The 15,608-nt window shown below is 36.3% G+C and overlaps 1 protein-coding gene across 2 annotated transcripts in view; it reads left to right on the top strand.

Moving 5' to 3' along the window:
- SYNPO2 (synaptopodin 2) overlaps window positions 1-14,213 on the top strand; it is a 91,733-nt gene extending 77,520 nt beyond the window's left edge. For both annotated transcript variants that reach the window (XM_032186354.1, XM_032186355.1), the window contains one exon: window positions 10,341-14,213. In XM_032186354.1, coding sequence (XP_032042245.1) covers window positions 10,341-10,907 — 567 coding nt within the window. In that variant the 3' untranslated portion in view covers window positions 10,908-14,213. The remainder of the gene's footprint in view (window positions 1-10,340) is intronic.
- Window positions 14,214-15,608: the final 1,395 nt, after the last annotated feature.

Here is a 15,608-nt window from a genome sequence, read left to right as displayed (position 1 = left end):
CATAGAACTCCTAACTCAATTCGGGGCACAGAATGGTACTGCTCAACTGATGAATAGCTCTTCACTGATTTGTAATGACACTGTTCTGTGCTTAGCACTGTTTCTTATCTAATGTACGCTCTTGAAAGTATGCTCTTCATACAGAATTATTTATTTCCTCATAGATTTTTTTGTTAGTATCCGACTGATTCAGAAGCTGTAATATATTTTTTCACCACTGCATTTTACAAATGAGTAAATGAAGATGGAAGCATTGATATTAGGAAACTCAGTAGCCTTGGGTGTCCAGTTCAAGACATTCAGCATCTTCAGATCATATAAGAATTAGTCAATATATCGAAAGCATGGTTCTCCTTAACATCAGTCCATGAGTATTCACAGGTTACAGGTCTCCAGGTGGAAGCCCAGAGAAGGGAATGCTGAGTGACCAGCACTGAAATCCACCCAGTGAAAGCATCTTTCACAGAATATACTCCTTTACCATATAAACATAGTATTTGCTAAAGGAAACCCTGAAATTGCACTGGATGGGGCAGAAGCCCTGAAATGTAATAAAAATGCATATGCACTGGCCAATGATGCTTTTGAATATTTGACCTTCCAACTTTACTTGCATTGTTTCAAGGTAACTTTTTGTGTTAAAGTCCCAAGGGTTTTTTTTGAAACAAACCAAACCCCAGAAACTATCATATAGCACACTGTAACCAACAAGGTCCTCCAGCATAGCCTGAACCACCCCAAACAATTGCCATCATGCTACTACAGTAACTGGCAGCAAGTGCATGTTGACATCTGGCTGTGAGCCATCACTGGGAGGATGGCACAGCTTTCTGGTGTGGCTCTGCAGTCTTTTCTGACATCAGCGAGATCCAGGAAGGACAAACTCCATTCTTCCAGGGATTAAATTTCTCTGGAGCTCTAGAGGAATGTACACAGTAATCAGCACAGGTTCTTTTCCCCCAGTGTGCCTTCATGGCCCCATTTCTTCATCTTATCTCTTTCTTGTCCTGGTCTCCAAATCGTAGCCTCGTTGCGAGCTACACAGATCAATTTTCTATTCCTTTATCTTCTCATCCAAACTTGGGAATCTTGGCCATCAATACCTAGTCTTATCACTCTCCAAGCCAGTGCTGAATACAGTTTTTCCTTCTGCATCAAGTATTCCTATATCCTGGTTTTGTTTTGTCCAGCCTCTTCTCTGTCCTTCCCTTGCCTGTTTCTTCCACCCTGTTGAAATTCTGCTTCTTGCTGCTCTGTATTTAAATCAGGTGCTTTCCCCTTTGAAGCTGCTTGGGCCAAACAGGAGCTCTGGAGCTTTGCCAAGAGGCAACATGCTCTGCAGTGCACCTCAGTCCTGATCAGTCAGCGTGCAACCTTGTGTTCAGCCCCAGTGTTGTGACATGTGGGTATGCACCATACTCCCACATGCAGTACTTTTTTGTGAATGAAAACTGAGCTGTGCAGCAAGTGCAGGAGCTGTAGTACATCTCAGTGACTTCTCCAGCCTGTGGAGATAGACAAAGCCTGCAGTTTAGACAGGCAGAGAAAGCAGAAGATCTGTCTTCTTGTTCTTCTGTGTGTGCCCAGACATTTCACAACATACAGCAGCTTAGAGTTGTAATAATGAATAGAATCCCACTGCCTAACAGAATATCAGTGCTGTCCTGAGCTCTCAGGAACCATCTGAGCAACAGATAAAGTGTTCCTACTGAGCCTGACTTTCCTGATGAGCCAGTATTAACTAAAATTACAGAAAGATTCTCAGCTTGGATGTAAATAGGCAAGTCTGAATGCAATTCAGACACAAAGAGGATTAGTCTCAGAACAATTCTAAAGCATGAAGTAGCAGTACTGCTTTTCAAGGAAAAGGAGGCTAGCGTTTTTTGTCATTTCCCTACTCTCACTCCTTCAAATTGTTGAGCCATATGGGTTCACCTGGTTAAAATGTATGTCAGATGGTTGAATCATCTGGGATGAAGTAAATAGGAAAAAACAAAACAAAACAAAACAAAAACAAAACAAAACAAAAAAAAAAAACAAAAACAAAAACAAAAACAAAAACAAAACAAAACCAAAACCAAAACAAAACAAAACAAAAACAAAAAACAACACACAAGGCTGAAGACTTTGTTTTGGAATATTTGATAAGAAAATTATATGGAATTGGATAATTTGGAAATGTTCAGAAACAATAGTGCCATGACCTTCAAGAATCACAATACATTCAATAGAGTTTTGATTTGATTTGATTTTAGAAGAAAAACAAAACAAAACAAAACACAGTCTTCATTTAATACTAATTTTAAACTCTTTCACTGACAATACAAAATAGAAAGGTCGGAAACTAGGACCAACTTTGCACTTCACAGAATCACAGAATTTTCTAGGTTGGAAGAGACCTCAAGGTCATCGAGTCTTGTTTTTCAAACTTTTATTCACAAGTAAGACAGGCTTCATGTTCTAAGACCTTCTTCAAAACTGTAATATTAAAGTCCAGAAGGTGGCAGCAAATATTCTTCCTTACCAGAAATAGACTGTCCCTTCCAAGGAAAACTAAGATGCCTTTTGCCAAAAATGTTTCAGCTATTTGCTTGTTATAGACATAATTGTATTTATTTTTATAATCATATATTGATAAATATTAAATATTAATAGAACCAATTTTCGTTCATTTACACAGATGCAAACTGAGCAATAACAAGTGAGAGGTTAGTAGCACTCTTCTCGCTTCTGTTCCATGTGTGCTGTAGGTGTTCTGCATTAGTGAAGGGACAATTTTATATCTTTATGTTCAACCATTACTTGACAACTAAAAGGAATTTATTGTCAAATCCAGAATTTTTCACCATGTGATTCTAATCTATTACAATTCCTAGTATAGCTACTGAGAAAGCTTTAATTGTTACAGACAGGTAAGACTCCCTGTCTCTCCAGCCATTAATACCCCCACAGACAAAAATGATGCAGTCCAATTTTACAAGTTTCCTTTTACCTGCTATAAATTATTTCCAGGATTTTAAATTTTACTTCCAAATTTTTGGTAGTTATATTGTAAAGTAGCTGCAGTATTTATTCTAGAGCTGGCAGCATTTTGGAGAGAAAATGTTTTCATTATATGCTTAAATTGTAAGTGGTTTCAGATAACAAAAAGCTACAATAAGATAATCAATGTCTTCTTTCTACGAGTCAGATTAAAAATCTGAAATGATTATTTTCTGTTTAAAATAAATGGAAAGAAAGATTTGAAAGAGATATAAACATAAAAATATATAAAAATCAGGTATTATTTATTTTGTCCTACCATCTTCTCAATAGTTTGATATCTAACTGAAGTAGCAATTACAAGCTGATAGAAAGCAAAATGACAAATGCATCACCGAACTTTTTATAAAGACAGAGTCATACTTTGCAATAGTCCAATTGTTTTAACCGCTTCCTTTTCCTTTGTTCCCTTTTGGTATAAACATTAGCCAGATGCTAATGTTAACTCTGATTTGAACCTGCTTTGATATGGGATTAAGGCCTATGACTAAAATGAAAAGACAAAGATAAAAATGCCATAATGACTTAGAAACCTAAATCATTTTTTTAAAGCAACTCAACCAGATGAGAGTCTGTGTTGCTGGGAGTTTCACTGAGACATGGAATATTAAGAGCCCAAGCTACTTCTAGAGCTTTTTAATATATGAACTTTATAATATATGAGCTATAAATAAAGCTTTTTAATCTATGTCCCTTAACTGCTGAAAAGGCAGTTTCAGCAGGTAAACATATGAACAGTTTTCCCTTACTAAGGAGATGCGCCACCTGAGACAGAAAAGGTTATTGTGAAATCATTTCACTAAGTAGCATTTTGCATTCCCATTTGGCCTGTAAAATGAAAAAGATCTTACTAACTTTTGACATTTATATTTGCGCTGTGTTATGAAATCAATTATTGCATTTTTGTCTTTCAGCATTTCATAATTACCAAGAAATTCGAAAAATCATTAAGTTCCAAATGACAGGTTTTTGATTTGAGTATTACTGAATCAGAGGTATACATTCTCACTCTTTCCACTTACAATGAAAAAGAAAACATGTATGTGTACACAGAATTTTCATAAGTACTGTGTTTACTTTCATTTATTTATACTGAAAAAGTTACTTTGGGGAGTAATATATTTGTTTTAGTTCTAGTTATTAATACACGGATCGTAAGTACTAAAGGCACTTGTGGTACAATAAATGTGTGCTTCACCGACCAGTTTATAAACAGTTTGTATTTTTAAAATCAATGTTAACCTAAAACTGAAGTTTAATCTGTTTGCATAGACACCTGGGCAGTCATTAGGTGTTGTTAGGGTTCTGTGATTGCAATGGACAACTCTGAACGGCCTTTCCTTTTCTTGACATCTAAGAATCACTTCCCCTTTTACAGCTATTTTAGAAGAGACCTTTCCTTCTGAAAAGGTTCACATCAGGCAATGGAAAAACATAAATCAATCACTGTGTAGGGTTCTGTTTTGTTTTGCAGCACTTTGAATGCTGGTACAGTACCGTAATGAATGTTTTACAAAAAACAGTACAGTAATACAATATGTGACAATTTATTAATTCTGGTAGCACATCACTTTTCCTTCCCTTCTCTGGGGAAATTTCCTTCCCAATTCTGATCACTGGGCAGAAGAATGGAAGATCTCTAACACTCTGAGATTTTCTTATAGCTTAATGGAGACGGGGGTAGAATAATCATTCTCCATTTGCACTTTATATTTCCCACTGTCTTACTTATGATCAGGGGTTTGTGCACTCCTTTTAGTGCGTGTCAAAGGATCTATCTACAAGAATTAAATAGGAAGGGAAAGTAATTGAAAGTATCAATATGCCTGGCTGCTCTTGTCCACTAAATGAATGAAGAATTGTAGTGATTAAATGTTGCCTTAATTCCACATTTTGTTTGTTATTTCAAAAGGGCTAAACACCACAGTTCTGATAAAAACTAGTCTCAAGAGCAGATCTGCTATGTGTTTAGAAATGTTCAGACCTAGGCTTTCAGTCTAGGAACACCACTACCGATAATGAAAATTAAGCACAATGAAAACAAGGCAATATTAATCATATCTCAGTTCTTACATTTGAGACATACTTGTATTTTAGAAAAACATGCTTTTCTACAAATGCATAAACCCTATTTACCACAAAGTCTGAAAAAATGTGGAGATTAATATTCTGAAGCCAAAGATTATTCAGTTTTAGAATAAAGTTGAAGCAGGTAGAAATATTCTAATTTTGAACTAAACTATTCCAATAGTATGCCACTATATAATGCCTATATAATTATTTAGCTAAGTGCACAAGAATCTGCTGCACAGGCTGCTATTAGACTACTTGTATTACAATAGATACTACCATAAGAATCTTAGTAGTGAGCAGACTTAGAGACTAAATTCCTCCCTCTTAAGGTAAATACTGAGGCATTATGGCACAGTGCACTTAACTGATGCATTTGCTATATTTCTTTCAAGGGAGATGAAACAAATTCTGTAATTTTCTGTAAAAGAGACAAGAAAATTAGAAATATATCCTCCTGAATCCAAAGGGTTATAACTGCTTCAAGCTGCAGCCACTTTACAAAGCTCAACAGAATTGTTTTGGGCCCAAACTGATATTTAATTTTTCTAGATTTATTAAAGATAAAATTCATATAAAATGTTTTGCTCACCCTGAGCTTACTGGAATGGAGATAATGATGATTGTTATGTATTTTAGGAATGTTGTAATTTAAAATAACTAGGCTCATTCTAGCCAAATAAATTTTCATCTTCTTGGGACCCCAGGGTCTTCAAACCCTCTTCTGCCCATCTTCAGCACAGTTATGATTTCTTCCATTTGGGAAAGGTAAAGAATTTAGCCAGCTCCTTCCAACAAGACCCTCTTCCTTCAAAAATTATTGGTCTACTTTTCCTCCCCATCAAAAGTCAGACACAACACTACAACTGTAGGTTGGTATTATCTCAGAAAGCAGGTGTCTCTCTCAAATTTTTCTTCAAATTCCTTCTGACCATTACAGAATGGACAAAGTCTTCTCACTTACTTCAGACATTTTCCAGGTAAATCATCTGGAACACTATTTTCTCTTACAGATTTCGTTCTTTCACTATCTGAAAAACAACTGTTAGAAACCCATATACAAAATGTAGAAGAAATGGATATCCAATTTCACAGCTCTTTTAGAGATAAAAAGCAGACTAATATCAGAACTGTATCTAAGTACAAGCTACCAAGTGGGAAAGGAGAACAATTTGACTGTTTCAGGAATACCAAAGCAGGACCAAGTATGCTAAAGGACTGTCTACAGATGAGAATCATTCATCTGACAGTACCATAGGTCATCAGTTTGATCTTGCAGCACAAACTTTATTGCTGTGATTTAGATATAGGTTGAACAACCATCCAGAATGAAGTAATCACTGATTATCTTCAGTGATAAAGATCTTACTGAATGTGTTCACTGTATCCGATGTTTCTAGTCTCCATACAAGATACTTGGCACCTAACAAAGCTGTCCACTGGGGCAAGAGAAACAAGTCTTTGGATAACTTGCTCTGTTTTTCTATCAGAATTAAATCTCTCTGATGATAGTTATGAAGATGAAGTCCAGAAATTAACAGGATTATGTGAAATCCAGGAGACCAATGAAAAAAAATGCATAGGTTACTCTGGCAAATTGACAGCAGTGACAAACGCAAATACTCATTTGGCAAAATGGACAAGACCTGAAATAACTATTCTTGGGTTCTGAGTAGAAAAAGAGAATACTTGTCAACTTTTAAGGAAATACATTTTTCCAGATAAATTGGTACAATATCTCACTGGACAGGTAGATTGTAACAGTTGCTCCAAATTACCTGGAAGTCTAAATTGAATTTCATTGGAAAAATCTATCACAGACAATTTCATCTTATAGAGTGATCACTGGGTAAAACCCTTTTGTAGCTAAGGAAAGCCATCCTTACGTAATGAAATGTTCTTCATCTCTTGAGAGGGTGTGAACTACTTGGATTCTTACGTAGTCATTTATCCCTGAGAGCCTAACTAAGGTTAATAATGAAATAAAAAATGAGTTCAAGTAATTTTAGTATAGCCAACCTCATTCTCAAAACACCACTGATGTTCCAGTTTACTGACTGCATCTTTCCAGCATTCTAGTCAAATGCAGACCCATACTGCACAAAAGCTGAGAAGAATCTCAGAACTAAAAGGAGAAAAGATTTGTATTTCCTATGAGACTAAAATCTTCCATGTCTGAAGTATTTCACATTACTTGATTTACTTATTTATTTATTTTTCAATATGGACCAACTCAAAAGACAAAATAATATCCTCCAGATTATCAGTATTCAAGATTCTGCTTTTTCTGCAACAACCCTTACATACTCAACTTATTATCTGCATGACATTACAGGAACTATGGATAGATATGACTTGAAGTACAAACACTTGTTCATCGACATCTTACAAATTAAGGACAAAAGAGATTATCAAGACAGTAAAACACTCTTCCCTGAATCTAGCTGTCAAAATTGTGCCAACTCCTTTATACTGTATTGACTGATTCATGCAGAGGGTTTTGCTAGGAGGTCATTTTAATTCTCCCCTGCAAGTTCCCTTTCTTTGCCTTATATAATAACAAAGATCTCCCTGGAATAGTTTCCAGCATCACAGAATAGTATCTTATTTTCCATTAATTATCTTGATTTTCTGTTGAATCTGATGTATCACGCGTACTAAGTAACTAGAGCTCACCACAATGTGAACATTTTATTTGGCTATACTGTATTGCTGCTTTTACAAGCTCCTGTCTTCGTAACATAATAGAACAGCATGTTTTGTTTGACATAGTACTGTAATACTTTTCCTAACTCATTGCTCTCTGATCAAATTCTGTCAAAGAAAATCAGCTCCTGCTTTATTACTGATGGTTAGGCCAAAAAGATACCTCTGCAACTTGATAGACTCTGGAGGTTTTCTCTAAACGTGACGGACTAAACAGAGTGTTTCATCTGACTGTCTTGAAATATCAGCCATTGTATGCAACAGTTCCTTCAACAGTATCATTTCCCTCTGCATCTCTGTAATCCTACAAATTACTGACAGGGCTCAGAACTGGAATCTCCATTAAAAGGAGGTTTTTCTATTCAGCACAGCCCAGGATCTTGAAACATCCTGAGAGCAGTTAGCACAGGTAGGCTACCTAGCTGAACCTGTTTGATCAACTTTTTCATCCCTCTACACATCCCGTCTTCTAAGTTTCATTAGAAGAAACTACTTCATTACATTCTAATGGAAACTGCATCTCATTTTGCATACTTGCTTTGAGTTCACACATGTGAAAAAATTATTGTTGCTGACAATTTAAACAAAATACAGTAATTAGACATGCTGAAGAAACTGGTTTCTGTGGATTCATTGAAGAAATAAACTGAAATATATGAGAGGAAAGAATTTTTCTGACAGGCCTATCTGGGTCTGCCACTCCTGGTCCCCAGGTATGATCTGTTATCTGGACTCTTATTTTCCAGGTGAGAAGAAACACTCTTGTTAGGTGAAGACGTGGAGAAGGTTTAATCCATTCTTGATGGTGTATCACTTCATCTATGTGGAAAAAGAAAGTTCTTTATACTCTCACATTCATTTACCATCCAAATGGACTGCTTTTGTTTTTTAAATGCTACCAGCTTAAAGAACCCTGATGGGACCTTTCTATATGTGGCGATCTGGTAAGCCACGTCTTTAATGCTTGACAATCTCATGGTATAAGTGAAAACTTAAAAATTAATTGTGGTCATTTGTCAAATTTGATAGAAGTATGTGGGGGGTAGGATTAGTAATGTTGGAGAATTTCCTCTCTGGAACTGCAAACTGGGAATAGCTAGTTGTAGCTAAGTGGTGAAACGATGGTTCTGTTGTAAAGCATCACTCATCAGATCACTTGTCAGATCTCTCATTACAAAACCTCTTTGTGTCTCTGCACACTCAACAGATTCAGACTGTGCACCACCAGGCTAACTGATAATAATGCAATCACTAGGCTTTTTCTCAGTTTTCATCTCTCATTTACAAGGCTGATATTAAAACATAACATAAAAGCCTGTGTGAAGTAAAGGTCATTTGAGTTTCTTAAGTGTGTCAAGATCTTGAGATGGAAAAAACTATAAAACATGATGTTTCTGTGTGAATCTTTGCAGGATTAGCTATTGCCTGTGTAATCATATAGTTATTGACTGGTATCTCGATCATGTTCACAGTATTCAAAGTTTTGGAAGCTAATTAGGAAAAGTAACACAGGCCAATGTCATTTGAATGAAATCTTAGCACAGCCTTTGGCAACAGAGCCCGGAATTTCACACAGGATTTCAGAGCTGAAGGCATTCAAACCGCAGGATATGAATCAGTGGGTGTAAATCAGTTAGTTTATGAACCACATGTATGGACACTTCTCAGTAAGAACAATGTGATTTGTCTAATACAAGGAACATGTCTGGTTTGGGGAAAAGACTGTATGTGTTTTGTATGCCAAATGAAGACTGTTGTGGGCAGAACCTTCTCATGAACAGAGTTTCTGTTTCAAAGTGCTGCATTACTAAGAAGATTAGGATTTGTCAAATATGAATGGATTGCTCCTATAAATGGGTCAGAATGTTCTGAAATTTTGAGGGCACTGCCATCTAAAGAAGCCAGGTTAAGTAGTGTCCTGCAAGGGTATTAAGGCAATGATTGTATTAATGTTTTTAATTTTGCATGTTAATTTTTGACCCCTTCTCATTCAGATTAAATCCAATAATTTTAGAATAAGAAATTCCTTTCTTAAAAGGAGATTGCCAAAGATATGTTCTTGGACAGATGTCCCAAACAGAGCCTGTAATCAAATAAATTAGACTGTGCCTGCATGTTCAAGACAATCTTGTAAACACAGAGAGAGCTGTTGCAACATGACTTCCTTTCTCGTTATTAAGAATGGTCTTTTCTGAACAAGACATACTAGCTAAGTAGTGGAGATGGAAGAAAAGCTGTACAGTTCTTAATGTAATTGTACCTTTTCAGTTACAAAATCCTGCCTTTGGTTTATTGACTTTCCTCAAAAAAATCAGTTTGCTCTCTCTTCCTGCTTCTTCCTCTGCACCCTTTTTAATACCTCATCTCTTTCCACTTAATTATTAAAAAGTACCCATGTATATATAACGGGATTGCCAGAATATCATGTGCTTTCAGGGTTTGTTGTTCCAGTTTGGAAGTGAAGAGGCCTCTGTTTTTATTGTTTAATGACTGCAGCTATATTTGGTGTTTTGTTTTCCTAGGAAAGAAGCAGTGGACGCTCATTATCACTTCCTGGGAGACCTTCTGCATTCGTTTCTCGAGCCATGTCTCCTACTTCTCCTCTTATATTTCAGCCTGCCCCTGACTACTTCAGCAAGCCAGATACAGCAGCTGACAGGCCTGGCAAGAGACCGACTCCCTGGGAAGCAGCAGCAAAATCCCCTCTTGGCCTAGTGGATGAAGCTTTTGGGCCCCAAAGTATGCAGGAATACATTGCGGCTAACATAGTATCAGCTGCTCGCAGGAAAACACTTCCTGAGCCACCAGATGAATGGAAACAAAAAGTTTCTTATGAGCCTCCAGCCCCAAGTGGTAGCGTAGCCTTATTAGGAGGGAAGCAGTCGGGTATTTTATCACCCCGAAAAAGCTCCCTGTCTGTCCCGAATGCCACCATGCAGGGGGGCTCTCAGTTGCAGTATGCTTACTGCAGCCAACGGTCCCGAACAGATCCTGATATAATGTCCATGGATTCCAGGTCTGACTATGGCGTATCAACAGCTGATTCAAACTACAATCCACAGCCAAGGGGATGGAGGCGTCCAACATGAACAGGAGAAGGCCCTGGCATATTCTCCCTTCTTCCAGCTTTACAAGCCTTAGATCTGAGTTGGAGAAGGAAAGTTTCTTGCCGGCCTCACCATATCTGAACTAAAGAAACGAGGAGGCAAAATTGAATGGAGCACAGTTTTCATATGACTGCAAGGCTAGCAGCTGCTAGAATAGACTCAGTTTTACACCTAACCTAAGATAGTTTTGTTTGTAAAAGGGCAAAATTACACATTTCTTGGGGGTGAGTATGAAGGTGGGCAACCATGTGCTCAATATAAAAATCTAGAAAGGATTTAGATGGAGACAGCACAAGTGTTTGCGGTTAAGATAATGTGAAAAAAAAAAAAAAAGGAAAATAAGGGCATTTTAAAGGTTAGTAGTATTTGACAACGTCTTGTAGGTTTTCTGGATATGCTAGACACCTGAGTTCCAGGGTACTAGATATAACCAGACTTGAGAAAGTTCCAGTGAAAATGGAAGACTGGGAAGCACTGGCTTATTGGCCCTATGTTTTCTTTACTGCATTTAAAAAAGAAAAAAAAAAAAAAAAAAAAAAAAAAGCTAGGAAAGGAAATCAGTGAATAATTATACCATGGTAACAACATATAAAATATATCTGTGGTTCTGTGGTCATGGTACTTGAATCTCTACAACAAATAGATATACTCTAATCTCATGCAGGCATACATTTCAGATGGATTTCATGACAGTTTCAATGAAGGTTTGCATATTATAGCTAATTGCATAATCTGAACACAACAGGAAGAATGGTGTTGTTAATAGAGACCAGTACCATGATATTTGAACAACAAAAGGGATGAAGAAAGTATTTAGATTGTATTTAAACTGGAGTGAAAGTTAATTTTGTAATAAATTATCAAACAAGACAGAGGCTGGAACAGCCTTTATTTCTCTGTGAAATGCACTACTTGCTGAACATTTACTGCTACAGTCTCTAGTACTTTGACTGGCTGGGCAGTTGTTCCTAGTATGTAGGTAGCTCAATGTTTAGAGGGCTTTTGATTTGTATTCTCAGTTCAGAAGACATAAGTTGTTCATCAAGCATAATACCTGTTCTATGTAGAAGGTGGTATGTGAAGGAGGGTTTATGATATGTGTTACATGGTATGAGTCTAGTATGAGTAGCAAATATTTGGACAGTTGGTTACAATTGAATTATCTTGATGGATCTGAAGAGATGCTAAATAATCATTGCTGGTGATACATATCTTGCATTTTTAGCTTATTGAAACAATAGAAATGTGTCTAAAATATACATATTGCAAGCTTATTGGGTAGTTTAGATATTGTTAAGGCATTAAATGAATACCCCAAGCTTTACAAAGTGCTCTGCATCCTCCTCGTTTTGTGGGGCATTCTTTAAGGATTTGTCAAACACCGCAAACTAAAATTACTGCAGAAACACTAGAAACACTGCTAAGCATCCCTATTTTCATTAAGGTTGTCAACTCTGCATAAAGTGGTCAGATTAGAAAGAACTGAAACACGTATATAAGAAAAAACGCATTACGAAACATTCCCAACTGCAAACAGTTTTCAGTTATACCAATTATAAGATATAATTGGTATAAAAGGAACAAGAAAAGTAGACCAAGTTCAGCTGAGCTGGAACTTCCTATAGGAGCAACTAATCACACAAAATATACCTTTAATGAGTTTACGTTGGCAGTAATTCTCCAGTCAAACACAAATCTCCTTGTAATCAATCAGTCCTTTCTACCACTGAGGGAATGAAGGCATGGTAGTTATAAACCTTTAAATTAGGATTATATTGCTATAGCACCTTACAAATTTCTTTCACAAATTCTGAATTTGTAAAGAAAAGATGATTTAGATAAAATATACAAACAAGGCTGCCACTGTATGTCTGAAAATGAGCTTTGCACCTTAGAGTCATACACTCGCATAATCAGGTTAAATTTTCCTGAAAAAGAAAAAAAAAATACATTTTTCTCTGCAAGGCCCCATAATGTCCTTTTCTGACACCACTGGGAATATTTCCACTGAAACCTATGGGCCTGTGGTAGTCCCATTAGCCTTAAGGGCCTATGTTCGGATCCAGGCCTTCTTCCCTGGAAATACATGTCAAGTTTACACCTGATTTCAGTATAACTGTGATTTAGCAGTAATACTTTATAATTCTAAGTCATCAAAGCCTTAAGTAGTTAATAAATGCTATTGTACATGTATTTCACAGAAGGACTACATTCTGAAAACTATATAATGCTTACATATTTTGCTGAACTGTGGTCTGTATTGAAATAATAAAATGATTCCCTGTATCGAAGTCAAGTTTAGGTTTCTGTTTTGAACTTCATCCTTTACACTGTTAAACTAGAAAACAGATTAAGGAGTTTGCAGTGAGACATATGTTTACCAAATCCAATTATTTTAATTCTCAGAATCAAGTGCATAGCCGTTGAATTCTCATTGAAACTCATGTTATGAATTCTAAGATCCTATGTCTAATAGAAGGTAAGGTATGCTTAATTTTAAGGTACATGCAATTAAAAATTCTGATAAGTATTTCTAAATTTTGATATTTCAAGAAAAATGATATAAAGTGATATTAAGAAGTATTTAATGCTGTGATCACACAGCAATCAATGTGGGAAATCATACTTTAGAAGCAAGCTCTAAAAAAATTCCCAAATATGCACTAAACATGTAAGAACAGCAGAATCAGAGAGCTTTAGACAAAATCACCGACTTTCTTTCAATGTCCCAAGAAAAAAAGAAAATGTAGCCTGATAATTTTCTTCTCTTGATAAGAAGGGATTCATCAGTAAGTACTTCTGTGAACATGAGAATTAACAATGCTGAGTTTCCTATGGATTTGTATCTTATCATAGATTAACTTGTGTGTTTAACATGATCTACTACAGATTTTGTTTCCTACTGCTGAGGAATTACTAGTTCTCTTTCCCATATGGATTCACTCATGTCTAATATGGGATGAGTTCACCCTGCAGAATTTCCCTCAAGAGTAAGACTGATAAGTGTACGTATCCTCCACTCAGCTGTCTAGTTTTACAAAGACTGGGGGCAATGTTTTGCCTCCGAGATCTATTCCACTGCAACATGGAAACAAAACAAACATTTTCAAAAGTGTTAATTGGAGGGCAGACTTGAATACAAGCATGCAGACAGATCACGTAGCCTTGTTTACAAAGGAAATCAGGCTAAAACCAGATTGAGACAATGAACTGATTTCAATGGAAGCAGCAGGCCCAGACTACTAAATGAAATGTTAATGCATACACAGCTTTATGAAGAATCACACAGCATCTTTCACTCTGTTCTTCACCCCACTCCTCCGCTAGCAGAGCATCTTTCTATCATATAGTTGTGACTGTTGTGTGTGAGTTCTGAATATATTAATACAAGTATTTCCTACATTTGGTTTTGAATACACAGATCTGCTCAATGAATGAGGAAAAAAAGTCTTGATATTCTAAATGCAGTTTTCCTGTTCACCCTCAGAGGTGTCTCTGTCAAAATGCAAAGGATTTGAATACTCAATATAACTGAAAATTTAGTTTCCTTAGTTATGCTAGATGATGATGTTCACAACTCTTGTTCATAGTTTGTTTTCAGTTTGGTTTGCTTTAACACAACCAAATACCTATTCACATTGCATTTCTGCCTAGTAGCAAAAGACTGTATTATCTTTTCACTTCTAAAGGCTTTTTGTTCACTGCAAAGGACACTTTATTTGAGAGTGCATGCCAGAGATGTAAATTGTATCATTTAATAAAGTGATTTGACCAACCAGATGAGAGACACGATTTTATTTTCTCTAAATTCTTGTCTGTTTGTTTTAAATAATCTGAACCCAAGCAAAGCCTAATATCTTTTATTCTGCACCATTTTTAGACTCACTGACTTTGCCTGTCTGTGACCTCGTGCTGTTACGAGCTTCTAGAAGCTTAAATCAACATCAGGTCAAATGGCAGCATGTCACATTCAGTAGAATTTCATTTTCATACTAAGTAAGCAGAGGAAGGAAATGGAGTGAAGCACAGACTACCCAGGTGAAATAATATGGTCAGAGCAGTTTTTATTGTTTGAATGTTTTTATCCCCACAGTAAAAAACTGTAACTAACATCTGTTCACTATAATTATTTGTCCACCTTACACACATCTAAACCTCTGTTTTTTTCTAGGTTTGCTCAGAATGTCTGTATTGCTGCATTCTCTTGTTGTTTATTCTTAATTGAAACATGCTATTTAAAAACAAATAAATATTGAAAATAAATTATGAACCCAGTCTTGACACTGTTCAGACTATTCAGTGAACAGTTCTGCAGGATATAAACACTTACCATCTAGCTGTGAAAAGTCAGATCAGATTTCCACTATTTATGTGGATAGCCCTGAAGAATCACAAATCAGTTTTTGCATTGGTAAAACAAGCAGCATTGTGCCAAGAAAAATGATTGATGCATGTAAAATTTGGGAAACTAATAAAGCTTGAATGTAGCATTTTAATAGCTTAGCTGTACAAAGGGTTTTCAACGTTTAATGCAACTCCCTTGACTTCAGCAATTTGCAATAGCTAAAAAAAAAAAAAAAAAAAGAAAGTGATGCCGTGTATCACTTGTGTAGCAACTAGGGATAGAAGCATGTGAGCTGTATCTGCTAGCATCTTTCCCCTAGCAAAAGACCAAAGATTTTG

This window comes from Aythya fuligula, chromosome 4 (genome assembly GCF_009819795.1).
Source record: "Aythya fuligula isolate bAytFul2 chromosome 4, bAytFul2.pri, whole genome shotgun sequence".
NCBI lineage: Eukaryota > Metazoa > Chordata > Aves > Anseriformes > Anatidae > Aythya > Aythya fuligula.
The sequence above is the reverse complement of the archived record's forward strand: the minus strand, read 5'-3'. Positions and strand labels throughout refer to the sequence as shown.